At 46.1% G+C, this 20,805-nt stretch overlaps 1 protein-coding gene across 1 annotated transcript in view; it reads right to left on the reverse strand.

Annotated features, from left to right (window-relative positions):
* Positions 1–20,805, reverse strand: part of ATF6 (activating transcription factor 6) — a 946,910-nt gene that overhangs the window by 848,400 nt on the left and 77,705 nt on the right. Inside the window, exons 4-5 of the mRNA XM_069641287.1 lie at positions 8,648–8,748; positions 4,497–4,626 (exon numbers count right to left, since the gene is read on the reverse strand). Coding sequence (XP_069497388.1) covers positions 4,497–4,626; positions 8,648–8,748 — 231 coding nt within the window. The remainder of the gene's footprint in view (positions 1–4,496; positions 4,627–8,647; positions 8,749–20,805) is intronic.

Below are 20,805 nucleotides of genomic sequence, written 5' to 3' on the forward strand. Positions count from 1 at the left end.
CTAGCATAAGTAATGGCTGTAATGTATAAACCCCTACTTGCCTGTGAAGAATAACAAAAGGATGTTTAATAATGCATGGTGCCTGACAAGTGAAGCACGTTTTCGTTTTTAATTTGTTAATGTGTTAACCAGTTATTAATGACAAGTCATTAAGAATACATAACAGTATGCTGCAAAGGAGGGGTTGCTTACTACATGTGTAACTGTTATTACATAAATGCGAATAAAAACACTTTAAAATAAATTGAGCATCTCAAGTAAGCTACCGTATTGTCCAGCATTAGGGAGTTCCTCATGGGGACAGTAGTCCTTGTCCCCAAAGGGGTAGTCTCTCCTGGTTAGGTCCCACTTGCCTCTACCTCTAGGGAGGGCAATGCAAAGCAGGCTCACCTCGCTAGCCTCACGGGGGGCTCCCATCCACTTCGACACTTCTCGATCTGAGTGCTACCAATAGGATAAATACAATTCAATTGTGCAATAATTCCCAGTGGAAAGCCGCTGCACCATAGTATGGTAGTTTAGTCACGGGAGGAAAATTACAAGGTTAACCGAATTTGGCCCCTACAGTAAATGCTTTGCAAAGGGTGAAAAGGTCACAATGGCTATGCAGATCCAAGTTCCTGCAAGCCACTAGGTGTCCTGGGCGAGGCAAGACCTGGGAGTTCCACCAACCCATTCCTCTCTGATATAACGAGGGAGGGCAAGGCAAGACCTGGGAGTTCCACCAACCCATTCCTCTCTGATATAATGAGGGAGGGCCTTCCAATCTAATCCCTGGCATGCAAATGGCCAAACTTGTGATCTCCTTACTGATTTCCCTTTCAGGCAAGATTAATGCGCTTGAGCAAATCATCATCAACGCAACCAAGTTGTTTGAAACCCAACATTCTTAAGTATATTTTAAGCTATTCATCGAGAAGGCCAGTAGTGTGAGCACTTGTGGTGTTATTTCCAGTCTGTTTTTACGAACAACCAAACTCACAGGCCAGATCACATCAAAATGTCTACCACAACTGCAACAGCGACACCAGAAGGCACCAAGTGGCCAATTTGACTAATCTCTCCTCAGTCAACCCCCTTCAATCAAGTGCAATGTAATAACCACAAAGTGAATTGGGCTTCTAGCAAACGCCCATCTTTGTTCAAAGGTCGCAGTTATACTACGTCTCGCAAAATGCATTTTTCTCTTCCACCTGTAGCCGGTCCCCTAGTGATTGTGTTGGTGGGGGTTCCTGAGGTGAATAATAATCGTGTTTTGGAAACAACTGCTGCTCTTCTGAACAAGGCAATGCACTGGATCAACCCAAACCTGAATGGCCCATCAATTAACGCTCAAATGGTCTGTATGGCAAGGCGTGTGCTCTGTGTTGATCATAGGAGTAAATCTCTTAAAGAGGATTCTATTGTGGTTACATTTCCAATGTATCTCTTGTTATTTAACGTGATGAATCCAGGCAATTAGTTTCCACTCCACAAGGGGGAGCCACCACCTTTGGGAGTAGACAGGTGAGCCTGCTAAACCCAACACCCCCTAGGGGACAGGGAATGCAGGATCCTACTGGGGGTGACCTCCCTTTAGGGGACAGGACAGCCCTTAACAGCAGTATTGTTATCTTCCCTTGTCCCAGGCAGTGCATGACCTTATGGGTTATGGGGGAATTGCGCAAGGCAACTCTGTGACATTCATACTGAAATAGCTGGTGTGGTTTCTGGCCCTGCACTGTCTCCAATTGTGAATGAAGCCCCAGGCCAATGGAATGCGTCCTCTCCTTACAGGGAAGAAGAAAAAGGGCCTGTGAATAGGACACAGAGGGAAAGAAGGAGAGAGGGTCAGAAGCCTGCAGAGCCACATAGAGAAGGGCCTGCCACCCTTTGAGGAGGAGCCAAGACAAACCAATCACAAAAGGTCTGTTGATCACCCTAGGGCCCTCCGTTAGCCCTAACAAGGAGACAGAGAAATATATCTGCAATGAAAATGTAACCTTGTTAACAACTTTGCTTGAACCCTCCCCGAAAGGTAAACCTCTTTGTCCCCTTTCTGTCCCCTACTAACATGTCTATTCTCCAACCTATACTAGTACTGGCCAGTTTTGAGTTGGTGCCACGATCAGCACCAGGGGTTGCAGTTGCCAGCACAGGCTCCCCTATCAGTTGCTACCCAGGGGTGGTGGCTGTCTCCCAATGCCATATACAAGAGTAACTGCTTGCTCCCCGAGTTCCTGTTTGTGCCTGGTCTAACTCAATTGGCCAATATTCCACCTTTATCGAATGTGAATGTGGAGAAAGCCAGCCCCCTGGTACCACTGGCTCAAATGGACATGGAGAATGATGTCCTCCCTTACATGTATTAGCTGGAGTGATAACATGATGAACATGTGTTCAGGGAACAGCTCTTTCTTTTCTCTGTCTAAATCCATTAAGGGGCCCTAAGCAAACTACTCAATATACTAGTCCCAAATCTGATCTTTTTCTGAAGGAGGATCACCCTGTACAGGGATGTCATTGCAAACAAGTGCTCACTGTTTGCATTAAAAGGCTTTTACTGGCTTTGATAGAAGTCCAAGAGAGGGGAGGAGAGGAACCTATAGGGGACTCTAAAACGGGCCCACTAGATGTAAAGGGGTTCCACAATCTACCCCTGGAACGCCTGGAGAAGACAACTATGTGCGATATAGTGCCCCCAAAGAAAAGGCCAAACCCTGCTCATCTCTAAATGTCAGAGAATTTCGGGCCCCCATCCAATGTGAGACCAGTTTGCATATTCAAGAGACTCAGTTCCAAGATTAGCAAGTTGCCCAGCTGATCATTCTTAGAGAAGCCAATGTGGTCCCTAATTCCAACATTATGAGTACCGAAGGGGAGAATCGGGCCGCAAACAGTGGGACCGCATGGTCCTGGGCTGGTCAAAAATAGAGCACACAGACCTTGCTCTAGAGAAAGCATGATCAGTTATCAAGCGCTTGGGGGCTTAAGGAGGGCCACAGTATTTATTCATGGGGACAAGGAAAGCACTTTTAAATAAATGTTTGCATTGGCTCCGTACTGTAAAGGGCTGTACTTTTGTGTCCAGGGAAGCCATAGCGAATGGTTATAGAGCGCGTAATGTGACAATTCCTGCGGCTCCGTTAAACTGGAATTTTGGGATCCCAGAACGGCTAATAGTGTCTTGGGTAGAGCTGGGAATTCTGACAGGACTGTTCATAGTAGGATTATAATCAACTCTCACCCTTATTTGAAATCTGTCGGCCAATTTGGAAACCCTTCTCCCAACTCTGCCTTATCTGGTGCAAATCTAACACCATTAGGATCAAGATTAAATGGTAACAACTGTGGCGTTAAATCTAAGGGATCTAGAATGGTCTTGTGTGATTAAAAAGGGTATTTCCTTTGTATCGTGCCCCACAGCGTCCAGTAGGCCCCAGGGCCAACATTTTTAATTTTTTCACTTTTTCTTTTTCCTTTTCCCACTTTTTCTTGAATATGCATTGGCAAATTAAAGTAATTGTTGTATTGTGTTAGGATGTACTTTGATGGCCTGACGGCCGAGTAAAGTTATTTGACTGGCAAATTAATCAACCATACATACGGCATCATTCAAAATTGGATGGCTACCCATAATCTTTGCCTCAATGATGAAAAAACTGAACTGTTAATGGTTGGCTCTTACCATTGATTAAAAGCTCTGGACTCTTCTTATTCCTCCTTTACTATTGACGAAACATCCATCCAAGTCTCTAAGCATGTGAAGACGCTAGGGGTGTACCTAGACCCCAAACTCAACATGTTGCGACACATCAATGCTCTTGCCTCTGCAACGGCCTACACTGCCAAAGTCATCATCCAGAACAGAAAAGTAAGCTCACCCAAAAACTGCCTGACTCTTGAGCGCACTATCATTGGTAGCAAAATTATCTATTGTAATGTTCTGTATTAAGATACTTCTGCTAAAAAACCTGGCCAAACTACAGTTCCTTCAAAATAAAGCACTCAGGGCTGCACTTGGCTTCAAACTCTCAGACCACATATCCACCACAAGGAGAGAAGCTCAATGGCTTCATATCAAAACCAGAATCCATTTCAAAACTCTGCTTCACCCACTAATGTCTACACGGAAATGTCCCCTCCTACCTTCTCTCCCGCACTGGTCTCAAAACTCCCTCAGGTTCCCTACGCTCCTCTTCCCACCTGGAGCTCTGCAAGCCCAGATTAAATCACAAGCGAGAAGGTGGATCCAGTTTTTGCATCACAGGACCCACCCTTTGGAATGCCCTCCCTGGACATATCAGAAACAAAACATCCCACCTTGACTTTGCAAAGCATTTAAAAATGTGGCTTTTAAATAAATATGCATGAGCTGTATAACCTGTTGTACCAATATCTACCTGCATTGTGCCTATGTTGTACAAGCACCATGGTGCCTCCCGGTTTGGACGCTATATAAAAGTAAAAAACAAAATTAAAATAAATAGAAAAAATCCAATCAGAAGATGGAATACCTGCGACTTTAGGGGTGTTTCTTGAAGGTCGTTCCACTTTCACTGGCAGTTCTGGGGAAGAACAGGGTTTTGGATGATCTGCATATAACGAGACTGGAGACATCTGAGAACTGGTCAAGTCAAGTTCTTCCTGTTGATTAAACAAAATTGGATAAACACAGAATTTGTTGTTTTTTAAAATACATATTTGGCCAGGGGCAAAGAGAAATTGGGGATTGTTAAACACTCTGATCCACCAACCAACAATAACTTTTAAAAGAAAGTGTGAACATGCTGTGTGGCAGCCCCAGCCAGGAGTGTATCCCACATCATTGCAAACAAACTGGTACAAGTGGCCTATTCCAAGGCTGTGTCAGAGGTGAACCATTCAGATGCGAGCTTGCCATCGCATATCCAATGTGGCAGGCTTAATGATCACTAACTATGCAGGGCATTGAACAAGGAGAGCAACGGTAAGTGCAATCAACGGCCCACCCTCCACATACATACACGAATGTTTCTGACAGGAAACACTCGTGTATGTACGTGGGTTTTCATTATTGCTTCCACTTTGTTTATTTTTTTTAATGCTTTCAAAAGTAGGATAAACCCTACCAAGCCATGATTCTATAGCGATCTTCTGCTAGAGGAATAATGTATTGCCCAAGGCAGAATCCTGCAATAGATCGGTTAGGAGGGCTCACATTGCCAGAGTCACTATTCTTTCTGGTGCAGGAATCGAATTAAATAATGATCTACTACAAGCAATGCACGGGACGAGTGCAATAAGGAGAGAGAATGATGTTGGACATTAGGGATGTAACGGTATTACGGTATACCGTTAAAGATACCGTGAACCAATTAATTGAACAATAATAACCGTCACATTGTTTATACCGTTCATACCGTTAAGTGTCCTTTTCAATCTGATTTGGAAAGGCTGCAGTAAGCAAGTGCTGCACAGTCTTGGTCTTGCACTGTTGGATGTGCCGTCTGCCAAGTCGTTTCAGTTTGAGCAGTTTTTAATGCCATTCCATAAACCACACGTGCCTGACACAAAATCAATATGTTAGCAATAGGAAGAATAAATACAGTGCCAAGAAGGAAAAGGGTTTGCTTTTTTTTAATTTACATTTATTTTTAAAGCGCTCACACAGCCCGCAGGCATCGAGGTGCTGTTAAAGAAATTGTTTTTGTTTATTTAGTTGCGTAATTGTTTTTGTCTTAGTTGCGTATTTATAGCGTGCTTAAACACCCAGAGGATTCTAAGCGCGGACCCGGGGATCGAACCTGTGTTGCTTCGTGTCGTCTTGCTTCCAAGGCGCACACGTTGCCGCTGAGCTATCCTCCCGGGACTTTGGGTTGGCGGCTTTGGGGTTTATATATCTATAATGGATAATGTTTTCTAAACATATGACAATGGGGGCTTTCGCTGGTTCTATCATTGAATTTACATATAATAAGTCACACTGCGAAATGTACTCATCTCTGTGGGTATTCCCTGCTGCCATGCCAAAGGGTAACATGTCCGTGATTACTGAACACCTTTTGGCCCGGAAGTAAACTAAAGGCTGTAACGTAAGGAGAGCGTGCGTGCATGTGTGTGTGTATGCGCACAAGCGTATACTACCATCAGACTCCATTGATCTGTGGCATGCAGGTTATCAAGATGGCAACATGTTCATCTTCGCCAGTGGGGGAGCTAAAAGCCAAAATGACCACTTAAGAAAAGCTATTCAGTTTGCTTTGCCAGTCGCAGCAGGCCCCCCCCTCCTCCTCTCCACACGTGTGTTTGTGTTTGGTGGAAGCAAGGGGTGGCATTTCAGTGGAAAGTATGTTGAAAAGCCCAATTCTGGACCTGGGTGCCTGGTTTTGTTTGTAATGATAAATCTGACAATTCATGACCTTTTAGAAAATATTTAAGATTAGTTAACTCCATCTGCTATACAGCGATAACGATGATATACCGTCATTTGGGAAGAAGGTTATTGTACCGACATAAAACTAATACCGTGACACCCCTATTGGACATATGTGCTGGTTGTGAATGTGGTGCAAAGTACACTGCACAGAGACTGCCTTCTTACTTCCATTTTTTTTTTAATGTATAGGATCACGTAACGCCTGGATAGTGAGATGCTTCCCTTGCAGCAATCAACTCTCCTATACGGACTTGTTTTGTGTGCCATGGCGAGATCTTACACTCGACCTTTATAAAGCCATTTCTTTGGTTGTCGTTGTTGTTTAAGGAACATAGTAAACCAGTTATATACAATATGTTACGACAGGGACAACACTGGTCCTTAAAAAAAACAACAACAAAAAAATACCTACAGCCTTGTCTGGCCGAGGACTCCAACACAGGGCCATTTAATGTTAAGTGTTAATGCGCATTGTTTTAGGAATTTGATTGGACTACCAGAAATAGACAATAACGCAATTTTTTCCAATACCATTTCCATCGGTCCCGCCAATTTCTTAATACAATAATAATTAAAATGTACACAATATTTAGGGTACTGCAGGGCACTGTAATTTCTTTAAGCCGACCCACCAGTTCCTCATTAGAAACAGAAACAAGCACGTGCAAACCCAATAGTTTGAGCTTTGGTGTAGGGAAGGGGAAGGCATTTTCCAGCAACTGTCATGAGGGTGCTACCTGGCCAGAAAATGGCAACAGCTGGCAAATAGTATTCGTACCTGGGCAGTTTATGTAACTGCTCGGCAAACGCCTATATAAAAGGCAAAATTGTTGGCGTTGTGATTTCAGTGCAAGGAGCAGTTGCAAGAAGATATGGGTTACTTCAAATTAAGTTGGTGAAGGCACACTTGTTAAGACATTTTTATTATACAAGGTATTTGGTTTACAGCTGCAGGCAAGCCATTGCTTTTCAGAAGACCGCTTACAAACAACACTGGCACGCCTTAAAAGCTCAGAGATAGCTCAAAGAGCACCCAGGAGAGTGTGTTTTGGATGCCAAAAGGGGTAGGTATTGGGTGGGAATGCCATAGGGCCGAGCAGGGATGGGTGGGTTAAATCCAAAACACCCCCCACAGGCCGTGTGTCCCCTTCCTCTCATCCCATCTCTCGCCTATCTCCATTTCGATTGCCAATAGTTTTAGCTGATATGCAGCGCTCACAGTGCCACCAAATAGCCAAAACTAAAAAAGGCTATTTAAAATTTGGGCCGGGAATATTGTAAAAATAACCGAAAAACAATAGGGATAGCACCGAGGGAGTCTACCTTTTCCTGAAGGTGCGAAATATGATTTTAGAGGTGATAACTTCTTTTTAAATCATTTGGCTGACTCATAGAAACAGTATTTTTATCATTTCTATAAGTATGTCCAAATTATTTTTAAAACTTGTTAACACTTCTAAATGTAAAACATAGGTTTTGAGGCGAGTTCGAGCACCAAAATGATACTGGGGCTTTTGGATGGAGCGAGCGTGGAAGGTAAAGAGTGGGGTGGTTAAGAGGCAAAGGCAAGCATGCAATTTGCCAATGAGATGGTCTCTGCCTAATGGAGCAGCTCATTCAACATCTGACATAAGTGCAAGAGCTCTCCAGAAATGGATACAAACGTGGGAGAGGGCATTTTAATGTGCCCTTGGCATACGTGCAGGGTAGAATAAAATAAGTGTACCCAAAGGAAATGGACTTGTAGAATACCAACAGACTAATACACAGACTTCTGCAATGTGAGAACAGGGGTGAATGCTCACCTCGGCATAAAGAGCCCCTGAGGCAGGACAGGCAAGATAAGGCAATACACAATGCGAATGCATTTTCTATACTTCACACTGGTGTCCAAAATCATATTCCTTTTGACTGACAAGACTTTGGAAACCAAAGAAAAATGTAACACAAACAATAGGAGATCTACAAGCATTTGTAACATCGTTTGCAAAGTGACAGTCTATAAACTGCAACAGGAAGACATGTTAACAAACCAATCCTTCTCATGAGTTTACTGCATACAATCGAAATGAGGATTATGCCGAGAAGGCCAAGTATCGGCATTTGCGTCGGTCTTCTTCTGATAGACCCCCTTTTCCAGGCAGGCAAAGCTTTGTAAGGGACACATTAAAAACAAACAAAACATTGCCAGGCATGAACGAAAACCTCTGGCTTTGAATATTACTAGAGACATGCACATGGCGATCTTACTGGCACGTGCTGAGTAGAAGAAACGGAGTCCACAGACATGGGGGAAGGGACTGAGTAGTTGGAAGACGCTGGTGACTGGGGCTCTGGTTTCACATTTTCGGCTGGAAAATAAATATATGAATATCAGTTCATGTATTCCTTGCACTGAGCACCTGAAAGTAGATTATTATTGTAATGATGTCAATAGTTACATTTCATTAGTGTATCGCTCTTATAGTAGGTGTACTACTTACTTTCCTTTTAGCACTAAAGCAGCATATGATATGATATTTATAATGCGCCTGTACACAAGTGTTTCTAGGCGCCACAAGACGAGGGAGAGAGGGCAGAGGAGGGACAAGACAAACGATCCTACTAGGCCTTGTGGCATTGGAATCATGCAAGTGCGACAACGAGAAGTGCAGGGGTAAGGAAGAGGGAGAAGTGCAGGGGAAGGTAAAGGGAAGTGCACTAAGGGCAGCAAGGCTCGAAGTGCAGCCAGGGCAGTGCAGCTCTGGGGAAGAGCCAGGAGGCAGGGTGGGCTGTAGGGGACACAGTTACAGCCCCTAAGTGTGTGGAAGGCCAGGAGGAAGTGCAAGGAATACTGGTCATGGAGGAGTCTGGTACCCAGTGAGAATCTGAGGGTAGCAAACAGCCAATAGGCGCAGCAGATAGGTAGGTTTGCACGGAAGCGAGAGGGAGAATGCAGAGGAGAAAAGGAAGGTCTCGAGCCGCTTGGTCTGGCTAAAGTTTGAGAGGTGCGGGGAGGCCATTCCAGAGGAAGGCAGCTAAAGAGGAGAGAGATATACTCCCCCACTCCCTGCTTGGAGAAACGTCTGACCCTCAGAGAGTTAGAGGTAGCTCAGCAAAGGGCTCTAGAAGGAAGGTAGTTAGGCAGATAGAGTTTGCGATAGTGAGGGCCCCGACCACAGAAAGCCTTGTGGGTGATGCAGAGGGTCTTGAACTTGATCCTTGCCACCACCGGGAGCCAGTGGAGAGATTTCAGGTCAGGAGAGATGCAGTCCCTGGCCTTTTCTTTTTATTTTTAAACTTTATTTATCAAGAACTTGGTCACAGGTTACACCATACTTTGTAATACATTCTCAGGAAATCGACATATTACAAGAGCGTGAGTCCAACAGCATTACCAAAATTAGTACTATAAACAGTTAATACAATCTCAATCTGAGGTATTAGCGAGATACTGATGAAAGTCATACCAAATGTCCTTGGGTCGCCCAGCACCTGATGAAGATTGCACTAAATTCTTCATTAGTATTGGCCCAAATGACAGCATGCAACCAATCAGACATTTTAGGGGGGCTACTCTGTGTCCACTACATCAGAATGACACTTTTAGCCAATAAACTTAAATCTGAGAACCTACGCTTAACATTAGACATTTTCCCTCTATACCCCAAAACACATCTAGAGTGTAAGAAACATTTTCTACACTAGTATTGTATCCAGTGTCTGACATACCTCCTTCCAATACATCGTCAGTTTGTGGCAACCCCATAACATGTGTAGCAAATGGGCATCAGGGCCTCGACATCTAGGGCATACCTGAACAGTAGCCGCACAGAACCTTGATACCATTGCTGGCGTGTAATACAGTCTGTTTACAACTTTAAAGTGAATACGTTGATACTTTAAATCGATATTCCCTTGATTAACTGACATATTTATTTCCACCTCGAATCTGCAATTGCTGTGCCTAGGTCCCTCTCCCATTTAGCCTTACTATCTGGGCCTTTTACTGCTGCAGTGATTGAGCCAGCCTATAGAGCGCAGAGATAGATTTCTTGTGCGGTTGGGGGTGAAAGGATATACGATAAACACAGATGCAGCACAGGTTCTAGTGGATACTCTGTCCAACATTTCACAATTGCCGCTCTCATACAGTAGTAGTATTGTAGCCGTGTATAGCAGTATCACCAACATGCTCTCGGATTACTGTACAGCCAAGAAATCGCCTGTCTATATAAAAATCACACAGCATCTGGATACCTGCCCTTCCCCACTCCCTTTCCAACAACTTCTCTGTAGTGGGCTCCACCATCGACATGCCCCGTATAGGGACCCTCCAATCATAGGGAGCTGGGACCTCAGCCTTTTTATACAACCTAAGCCATGCATCCTGCGTCACCCGTACCGGTTCTAATCCATAATTGCAGCAATACGTATTCCCTGCGAGTAATAGAACCACTGGAGTGGAACTAGCCCGCAATCGCTCGAGCCTAGCATGCAGCACCTCCGCCTGATCAGCATTCCAGTATGTAGCATAGTGTAGCTGCGCCGCAAGATAATATAATTCAAAGTCTGGCGCAAACAGGCCCCCAGCCTCGTAGGACCAAGCAATGTGATTCCGCCCCATTGGAATCTGACCTCCAGACCACACAAAAGAGGAACACATACAGACCAGTTCCAAAAAGAACCCATGCCCGGGCCACATCAGGATATTATGAAAATAATGATGGAGCTTTTGTAAAATAATCATATTAATCAGCCCCAGCTTCCCGGCCATTGAGATTGGAATATTGCCCCACCTACGGAGTTTAACTGTGAATTCCCTTAAGTATTTGCCATAATTTAAGTCGACAGTTACCGAAACAGTGTGCGCCACCCCGATTCCCAGATACGGAAAAATCGCTCATAGCATGCCCCAGACCCAGTGTATTAATCGTGCACGGAGTACCCTCTGATAACAGAACATTTTGGACTTACTGGTATTTCTTTTACCACTGCGAGCGTTGGTGCTAAGTGAGACTCAAGGTCTCTTATATACAACAAAATAATATCAGCATATAGCAAGATTACTTCAGATTTCCCGCCCAGTGGTATACCGGCCCGCAAAATGTATCCCTAATCAGATCAGCCAAAGGTTCAATAACCAGAGCAAACAACAAGGGGGAAGAGGAGGCATCCCTGTCTAGTGCCACTGCCTAATTCTTAAAATGGTGATAAACTTGCCATTCATACGCACTTGGGCTAACGGTTGTGAACAGTCATTCCCATGAAATAAAATGTGGACCGAATCCATAGTTAGCAAGAACTTGGAATAAAAATGGGCCAGGCGACCTCGTCAATAGCTTTCTGCATGTCAAGAGAGACAGCCACAGCGCAGCTCTAACACGGAACTTGAGTTAAGACATCATACAAGAGTCTGATGTTAAAAGCCCTCAATTGACCCGGTATAAAACCTGCTTGGTTCGCCTGCGCCATATACGGCATCAATGGGGATAACCTCATTGCTATAATTTTCGCATAGATCTTGGTGTCAGTATTTATGAGCGATAGGGGTCTGTATGACCTGCAATCACTTGACTTTTTAACTGGTTTGAGTAGAATAATAATAATAGGCTCACAGAGCGTCTCCGGCAGGGTCCCTTCCTTCAATGCCTCTGTGCATACCTGCAACAAATAAGGAGCAAGCTTATCACAAAACTCCTTATAGAATTCCGCACCAAAACCATCCGAGCCAGGGGCCTTCCCACTCGGGAGCTATCTAATAGCTAGTTTAATCTCATCAATCGTAAACGGGACTTCGAGGGGCCTTCCTGGCCACTACTGACAATAGAGTTGTTGGTATCCCACTGAAATAACTATCTCTGGGGAGGTTACAGTAATCTTGGGTGTGTATACAGAGCAGAATAAAACTGATAAAATACAGTATTAATATCCCCATCCGTGTGCACCGTAGTCCCATCCACTCGTTCAATGCATGTTATACGTCATTCCGCTAGCTCACCCTTGACAGTCCGAGCAAGCACCCTGCCTGGTCGATCAGCCTCTCTGTATCTCCTTGCCATGACAGGCCTATTGAAATAGCCTATTTATCTGTCAGCAGCTTCTCTGAATGCATCTAACCTACCCTTTATGTCACGTCGTAAATTTGAAGTAGGGTGTTGAGCATATTGGACCTACAGTGTCGATAGTTCAGACTCATGAAGCCGCATCTCATTCCTTATTGCCTTCAAACCCCAAACTCGGTTTAAATCACGATCCCTGGCAGGGATGCCTTAAACGCCTGCCACATAATGGCTCCAGAGTACACAACCCGTCGTTCTTCTCAAATTAGGTGGCAATACGTTGCACCGAATCGGTAACGAACACTTGGTCCCGTATCGCTATAGGCTTAAAGCACCAAGGCGGCCGTGTCCTCCACCTCTTTAGTCAAGAGCATGGACAGTGATATGGGGGAGTGGTCCAAAAATGTGCGAGGAAACATCAAACACCCTTCCGCCATCGGTAATAGTGCACTCCAGACCAACCGTACATCTATTTGCGAGTGCATGTCATGTACAGTGGAGTAATATGTATATTCTCTCCCTGCCCCACACACTGTACGCCACACATCTAATAGATCAATTTCAAACATATGTGCAAGGATGGTCTGTGCCGCTTTAGTAAGACAATGAGACGTATCCGAGGTGCTGTCCAATGTAATACTTAATATAGTATTCATGTCCCCCCCACAGATCAACAAGGCCATGGTATATTGTGCACATAACTGAAAAATATAATAAAAAATTCCGGGTCGTCCGTATTGGGCCCATAAACATTTGCCAGTTGTACCTCTCGCCCACATAAATTACCATGCACTAATATGTACATCCCCTCTTCATCGACCTTTGCAACCAAGTGTACAAACCATACATTCCGGTGTATCAAAGTCATAACTCCCCTAAACCTGGTCGAGTAGGACGTATAATACTTACTCTTCCCCCACCCCGGTGCAAGTAATTTTGCCTGTTTTGCCAACACATGCGTTTCTTGCAAAAATACAATATTAGCCCCTTCCCATTCACATAGGCCATGATCTTGCATGCTTTTATCGGGTTCCCCAATCCCCGGACATTCCAGCTAAGTAACTTAACTTGCAAGCTCAACCCACTAGTCTGTGCCAAACACAAAATAGTACACAAATATCGGCCGCCAAGTTAAAATACAACTCTGTCAGCCTTCCGTAAACTGTGTCCAAGTGCCATTTGTTATTTCTTTTTTTATTTAAAACACTTTATGTATTAAGTGTTTGACATTACAACAAACGAAAAAGATAGCAGCATTAATCAAAATGACAATCTTACATCTTCGATTTCACACATTGACTCTGCAGCAATCAAAACAGTACATAGCATGTAATGACTCAGGCATGCTTACAACGACGTGGAGAGAGTGGGAGTGTCACAGATCGTCTGTGAGCTCTCATTGTCGTGAGCATTTGTTTGTGCTGATAAGTCATTGCGAAAGGGAGGCCATATATCTATTGGTTTGCAGTTAGCAGGCTATAGTGAGGACCATTTCTCCTCTAGATCCGATGTCCATGCTCGCAGCCAATATTCCACAGACGGGTAGGCGGGGCGCAGCCACAATACCAATACACAGCGAACTGCCAATAGCATACAAAGGCCTGCCAGTCCATGAAATATGTGGTGTAGTTGCTCAAAACTATAACAGACAGTTCAGGGGGGATTGACTCGATGTTGCCATCGAATATCGTCGACATAGTATCACATACCCCTTTCCAGAACACTCCCAGTTTCAGACAACCTTAAAGCATGTGGAGGTATCCCGCTCGATCAAAACGATATCTGGGGCACAGAGCAGAGTGAGTGCGGGAGAAGAGGTGCAGTCTGGCTGGGGTGTATTGGAATCTGTGCAATACTTTAAACTGTATTAAACAGAATCTGTAGTTGAGAGACACAGCTCGGGTTTGCAGGCACATGGCCTACCAGATCTCGTCAGTGATTTCTGTATCTAGATCCCTGGCCCAGGTCTCGCAAAGTTTCACCAAGAGTTTGTTGCTGCGGCTTTGTAGCAAGTCGTACAATCTGGCCACTCCACCCCGAGTAGAGGTTCCTCTCATAATGGTGTACAACAATGGTTCATCAGGTGGCATTACAGGGAATTCTGTCAAGGTTTTTTTAGCAACACGGCAGAGCCCGGCATATTGCAGCCAATGTTGAGGACTGTCCCCGCAAGGGCCCTGGTAGCTCCTGAAATGTGATAAAGGACCCCATGTTGAAGACATCACCTACATTCACGTACTTGTCTGTCGCCCACTGCCGCACAGCTATTTTATTAATTGTAGGAAATGACGGGAAGAAGTTCCATAATGGTAGGTTCCGATGGAACAGATGAGGGCTCTCTAGTATTTTCCATATCTTGCGCCAGGCCAATGCTGACACAGCAATAAGGTTCTTGGCTTCTGGGTCTTTCACACAAGTAGTATTATCAGCGAACGAACATCGCAAGCACCGGCCGCGTGCTGTTCAATTTTCACTTGCGGATGGCGAGTGTCTTCGTCAAACTAGTAGGCTGCAAAGTGTGCCTGGGCGACCACCCAGTATTTTTCGAAGCCGGGGGCTGCGAGCCATCCTGTGCGTAGGGTCTAGTCAAAGTGTCCCATTTCAACCTAACTGCACCTGCGTGCCACGTGAAGTTGTTGGTCGCTACTTTCAGTGGGTCAAAGAACGCAGTGCCTGGCCACAGTGATATATATAGATAGTAATACAGTAGTTTGGGGAGAATAATCATTTTACGTAGTGCCACCCGTTCCGTTATTGCGAGTGGAAGTTTCGCCCAGACGCAGAGCTTAGCTACAAGCAGGGGTAAATATATACCATAGTTGCGGGTATAGAGCAAAGGCAAGTGTCGTGTCACAACAACCCCCAGGTATTTCATTTCCAGGGGGCACCAGGTGAATCCCATAAGATCTGGTGGTGCGACAGTTGCATCAGTAAACGGAAATAGTTCTGATTTGGCGCAGTTGACCCGGAGTCCGGACAGGGTCCTAAAAAAATAAATTTAAAAAAAACAGGACGTCCTGAGTGATGGGGGCTAGATGTCGCATTGGGTCACGAATGAAAAGGAGTGTGTCATCGGCATACAATGAGATGATTTCCGGATAGTCCGAAAGTCTAATTCCTCTCTGAACGTGTCTGCATCAGATCACATCGGCTAGTGGCTCAATCACGATGGTGAACAGTAGGGGTAACAGCAGGCAGCCCTGTCGGGTCCCACTGTAAATGTCTATGGGACCCGAGAGAAATCCGTTAACAACTCTAGCGGTGGGTGACATGTACAGTAACCGCACCCATGATATGAACCCAGGCCCAAAGTTACATTTACCTAGTACTGCCCACATAAACTGCCAGGAAACCGAGTCGAAGGGCTTCAGAAAATCTGGAGCTGCGGCAACCGCCTGTGTGTCTTAGCCAGGACATTGAAAAGACGCCTCATGTTCAGTGCTGTGGAGTGGGCGGGAACAAAACCAGACTGATCTGGGGGAATGTGTCCCATAAGGGGCCAGTCTAAGAGCTAGTACCGTAGCAAATATTTTAACATAGGAATTTATGGGAGAAAGGGGGCAGTAGGAGTCACACTGCTCAGATGGCTTATCAGGCTTAAGCATGACTAATCACGGCTTTGCACAGCGTGGGGGAGGAAGAGGGGAGGAGGAGGGGGGAGTATTCCCAAAATCAAAGATTCCTCCTTTAGGGCGGCCAGCCGAGGAAAAAGGCGGGATAGTAAATGTTTAAAGAACACCATTGTGCGACCGTTGGGGCCTGGGGCCTTTCCAGATGGGAGGGCCTCAATGGCACGGGATATCTCTTCTGGAGACATGGGGCAATCAAGAACTTTCCTGACTTCGTCGGACAGAATGGATAGCGGTAGGTTGTCTCAATATGCGTCTACGTCAGGGAGGGCTGCCACATCTGAGTTGTTATAGTGTAGCATAGAAGAAGCGGAACACTTGGTTCACCTCTGGTCTGGTGTTGACCAGTTTCCTTGACGTGCCTTGTACAAATGGGATATGGTGGTTGCCCCTCGCTTGTCGTACCATCCTGTCCAATAGTCTGCCAGGGTGTTTGCCCTCTCCATACTTTCTTGCCAGTCCCAGGTTGTCGAGGAATTTCAGGTCTCTATCTGCATATGCACGAAATGTATCAAGTTCAGTTTTGATGCCCCCTAGAACGGTGGCATCAGGCTTGGATGCGTATTGCTGTTTCAGCTGATGTAAAGTGGTTTTGCTAATGTGAATGCCCCGCCGTATCGTCTGGAGTAGCCCTGACTCGGTAGTCAGGACTATGCCATGTACATAAACCTTGAAAGCATCCCACAAAGTTGCATGCTTGTCTACAGTGCCTGTGTTTATTTCAAAATATTCCTCAACATGCCTCCCCATTTCAGCCTCAAACACAAGGTGTAGCAGCGATTGCTGCTTAAATCTCCATATCCTTTTCGCTCCCAGTGTATCCCCCAGTGTCAGCGCCAGTATAACCGGGGAGCTATCTGAGAAAGTTCTGGGCAATATATCCGCATTACTGAGGATACTTACAGGGGTGTTGGACAGCCACCACATGTCTATTCGGGAATGGGAGTCGGGTAACGTGGAGTAATAGGAATATTTTCGTAATTTCGGGATGAACACCCTCGAGGCATCCACGACCCCCAGGTTGTCAGGCCGTTCCTCAACAGGTGGGCAGCTTTGATCAATTGGCCTACATCCTGACCTATCAAGGTCTATGTCTATTATTGTATTGAAGTCCCCAGCCCACAAAACCGGCACTAGGGGGGTATAGCACTAGTAACCCCATCACCTCGGAGTACATTTCGGGGTCATCAATGTTGGGCGCATACCCATTCAGTAAGATTATTTCCTGACCCATCAGTAGACCTCGTAGTAAAGTATATCGTCCCAGGGGGTCCAAGTGTGATTGTTTGTGAACATATTGTATGGATTTGTGGATGTGGGTCATGACTCCCCTACATTGGGTCGAATATGAAGTACAGTATCGTTGCGTGCCCCAGCTCCTAGCAAATTTCTCACATCCTGCAGCCAATGCATGCGTTTCCTGCAAGAACAGGATGCACACCGTGTGCCATGTATAGCTGGAGTCTTTGCATTTTTGTAGGATTTCCCAGCCTTCGTATGTTCCAGCTCATTAATTGTAGTGGCTCAACTCCCATCAGGCCAACATGGGATATAAATCCTGAGTCTCTGTGAGACAAGTATTGGGCATTGTAGCAGAGTCACTACCAAGTAATGCTGCATCCTATCGATAAAAACACACGTCAAGCACATTTTGTATAATCATACTGCAACTCACAACCTCCACCCCTCCCCCAATCAGAGGAATGAACGACCCAGACCCAACATCCCAACAATGCTTGAAACTTTGGATGGGGGGCTGTGCGCCAACTACAGCCCAGCATCAGCACAGCCTTGACATTTATACCTCGAGAAAAGGTTACAATGGATACTTCCCAGGTGTTCAGGATTAAAGGTAGAAAACAACAATAGCAGATCGTGGGAAATGCAGTGTTAGCTCACAGACGCATGTCGCCCACTGTCAGTGTCTCAACAGGTATCAATCAACAAGGATTTCTGAGGAGTGGCACCCGTTTTCCCTAGTTCATCCAGGGAAGTGGTAATCTAATAACTTCGTGGCCTCCTCAAGCATAGTGAAGAAGTATACCTTGTTACCATGTTCGATTCTCCATTTGGCCGGGTATAACATGGCATCTTTTACGGTCAGATCCCAGAGTATCTTCTTCGTGGCCATGAAGGTTTTGCGCTCCTGTTGCACCGCTATTGTGAAATAGGGGTACTAGTGGATTCTGTTGGAGCCTAGTAGTAGATCACCCTTGGCTATTGCGGCTCGTAGCAGCGTATCTCTGTCTCGATAATTGAGTACACGGTCTATTATCGGGCGGGGAGGAGCTCCGGCTTTAGGTTTGGGGGCGAGCGTACGATGTGCCCGCTCTAGTGCAAATTGCGGTGATAGCTTTGTGGCATCTAGCAAGGACATTAGGGTGCGCTCCGCAAATTCTTCCCCAGGTCCTGCGATGTTATCTTCCAGCACACCTATTATACGTGGGTTATTGCGTCTTGATCCGGATTAGAGGTCATCATTCTTCTTGCTGATGTCCTCGGCCGAAATGGGGGAGGAGCACGAAGTTCCGGGCCAGCAGCTAGGCGGTTCGTTGTCAATCCTCGGTAGGAGGCAGGAAGGATCACCACTACAGGATTTGGTGCCTCTCAGAGTCGTACTGCAAAGGCTCAGGGCTTCTAATTGACTGGCAAGTGGCGCTGTGCCGCAGGGGGAAGGTGGGAGCCGCAGGCCAGTCAGACAGTGCCAGCATGCCACGAGAGCAGCATGGGCCCGGGAAGCGCTCCGGAGGGCTCAACAAGGATTGGGCCCAATAGTTTGGTTGTGCGGGTGCTCTGCAGGGTGAGTCGCCTCAATATATCGTGTATTGCACCCTTTTAGCAAGGATTTCGGCCATGCAAAGACACCGGGTTGCAGTGCTCCTCACTCAGGCGGCCATCTTCTGCTGCATGCAACAGCGCCCCCCATTTATCATTTCTTACCCAAAACATAAACATCCCCCGACCCTCACAGCCCCCCCAAAGATCAGCCATGCCATCCCCCCTCTCCCCACCCCCAACATAAAATCAACCATCTGTACCTGCAAGGGGAACAACTGTTTGTTTCTGCGCAGCGTGGACCAATAACATGCCCTAATGGGCGTAGGATTGATCTGCATCCCCGCTGGCCTACAACTTTGTCTAATACCATCTACCCATTAACAACAGAATCTCAGACCACATCGAGAATCATCCAAAATCACTTGGGGGAGCCCCCTGGCTTGGACAGAGGCAACGGGATATGTGTCTCAATAAAGGATACTGCTTCCTCCGGGAATGTAAACAAGAGGGATGTGTTATTATACTGAATCTTGAGGCGGGCAGGCTATAACATAGCATACAGTGTGTTTCGCTCCCGGAGTAGCTTCTTCACCACCAAAAAGGGGTGCTGCTCCTGTTGCACTGCCACTGTGTAATCAGGGAAAATGCAAACAACATTAGAGTCCAGCCACAGTTCCTGCTTGTCTCTCGCAGCACCCAGTATCAAATCTCGGTCCCGCTAGTTCATAATGTGTGCTATAATCGGTCAGGGATAATCACCAGGCCTAGGTTTAGCAGCCAATGATCTGTGCGCTCGCTCAACTGTAAAGTGCAGAGACCATCCTGGGTTATCCAACAGCCCTCGTAGCAAGTTCACCAATGCCACCTCCATATTAAAAAAGATAGCATCCTCGGTACAGCCACAATATCGTTATTGTTTCTACTGGATTTTGACTAGGTTCTCACACTTCGCTTTAACCTTCTTCAAATCTCTCGTGAGAGTAGAAACCACAACCTGTAAATCCATAACATTATCCTCAGTGGCACTTATCATACTCTCTGCTTCGGAGATTTGTTGCATCTCCTTTTCTAACTGCGCCTGCATGGATGACACAGTCTCAGTAATGCCATCTAATTTAACATTCACCGATGTGAATCCCTGCTGCATCGTGTCCAGCATACATTGCTGATCCTGGACAATTCGCCCCCGGACTCGCAGTGGGTTCGGCGGGCTGTGCATCACTGCCAGCTGATACGGATGATTTAGAGGTGGGTTTAGTAAATGTATCTATGGCTCCTCCTTTCTTAGCGCCAGAACCCTTGTTCATCGCGGCTCGTCAATACACACACCTTCCAACAATGCCACCACCAGGACTGCCCAAAGGAAACTCCTATATGTTCCCAAACACAGAGAGCTGCACTGTATGCATTAGCCTGTGCCAATGCCCCGCGATCAGGTGCATACATATATACTTCCAGGCGTCTGTATACAGGAAGCACCGCACTGATGCAGTCACTAATGGTCAACCTCACTGTCTCCCAAACTGCGGAGCACAGCGCTCAGGCACTAGCAGTATATCACAGTCTTCCTGTAGTGTCAGCCGGCAGCCGTACAATAGCCCTCCTCAAGGTCTTAGAGCATGCCCTCTGTGCTATATTATGTATCCAGTACCTCAATGAACGTCGGAGCCACACGTCCGTTTAAAATAAACCGAGTCTCTCCACCCTATGATTCAAAAGCCGCTGATGTCTCAGAGCCCTCGGCAGGTGCAGTGTGCCTGTCTCGCCGCTGTTCCGTAGCAGCTCAGCTCCTCTCTCCAACCTGCTGACAGCAACCCCCTAGTCAGCCACGGGAGGTCCGCTCTTAAGCCGCGTGGCTCGAGCCAGCTGCAGTGCTGCCAATCCCTCCAAAGCAGCCTATTCAGCTTTCGGCAACTTGTGCACCCTGAAGCATCCATTGATCCACAAGACCTCCGCAAAT

Source organism: Ambystoma mexicanum, chromosome 1q (assembly GCF_040938575.1).
Source record: "Ambystoma mexicanum isolate Mex_15411 chromosome 1q, UKY_AmexF1_1, whole genome shotgun sequence".
In the NCBI taxonomy this organism is placed as follows: domain Eukaryota; kingdom Metazoa; phylum Chordata; class Amphibia; order Caudata; family Ambystomatidae; genus Ambystoma; species Ambystoma mexicanum.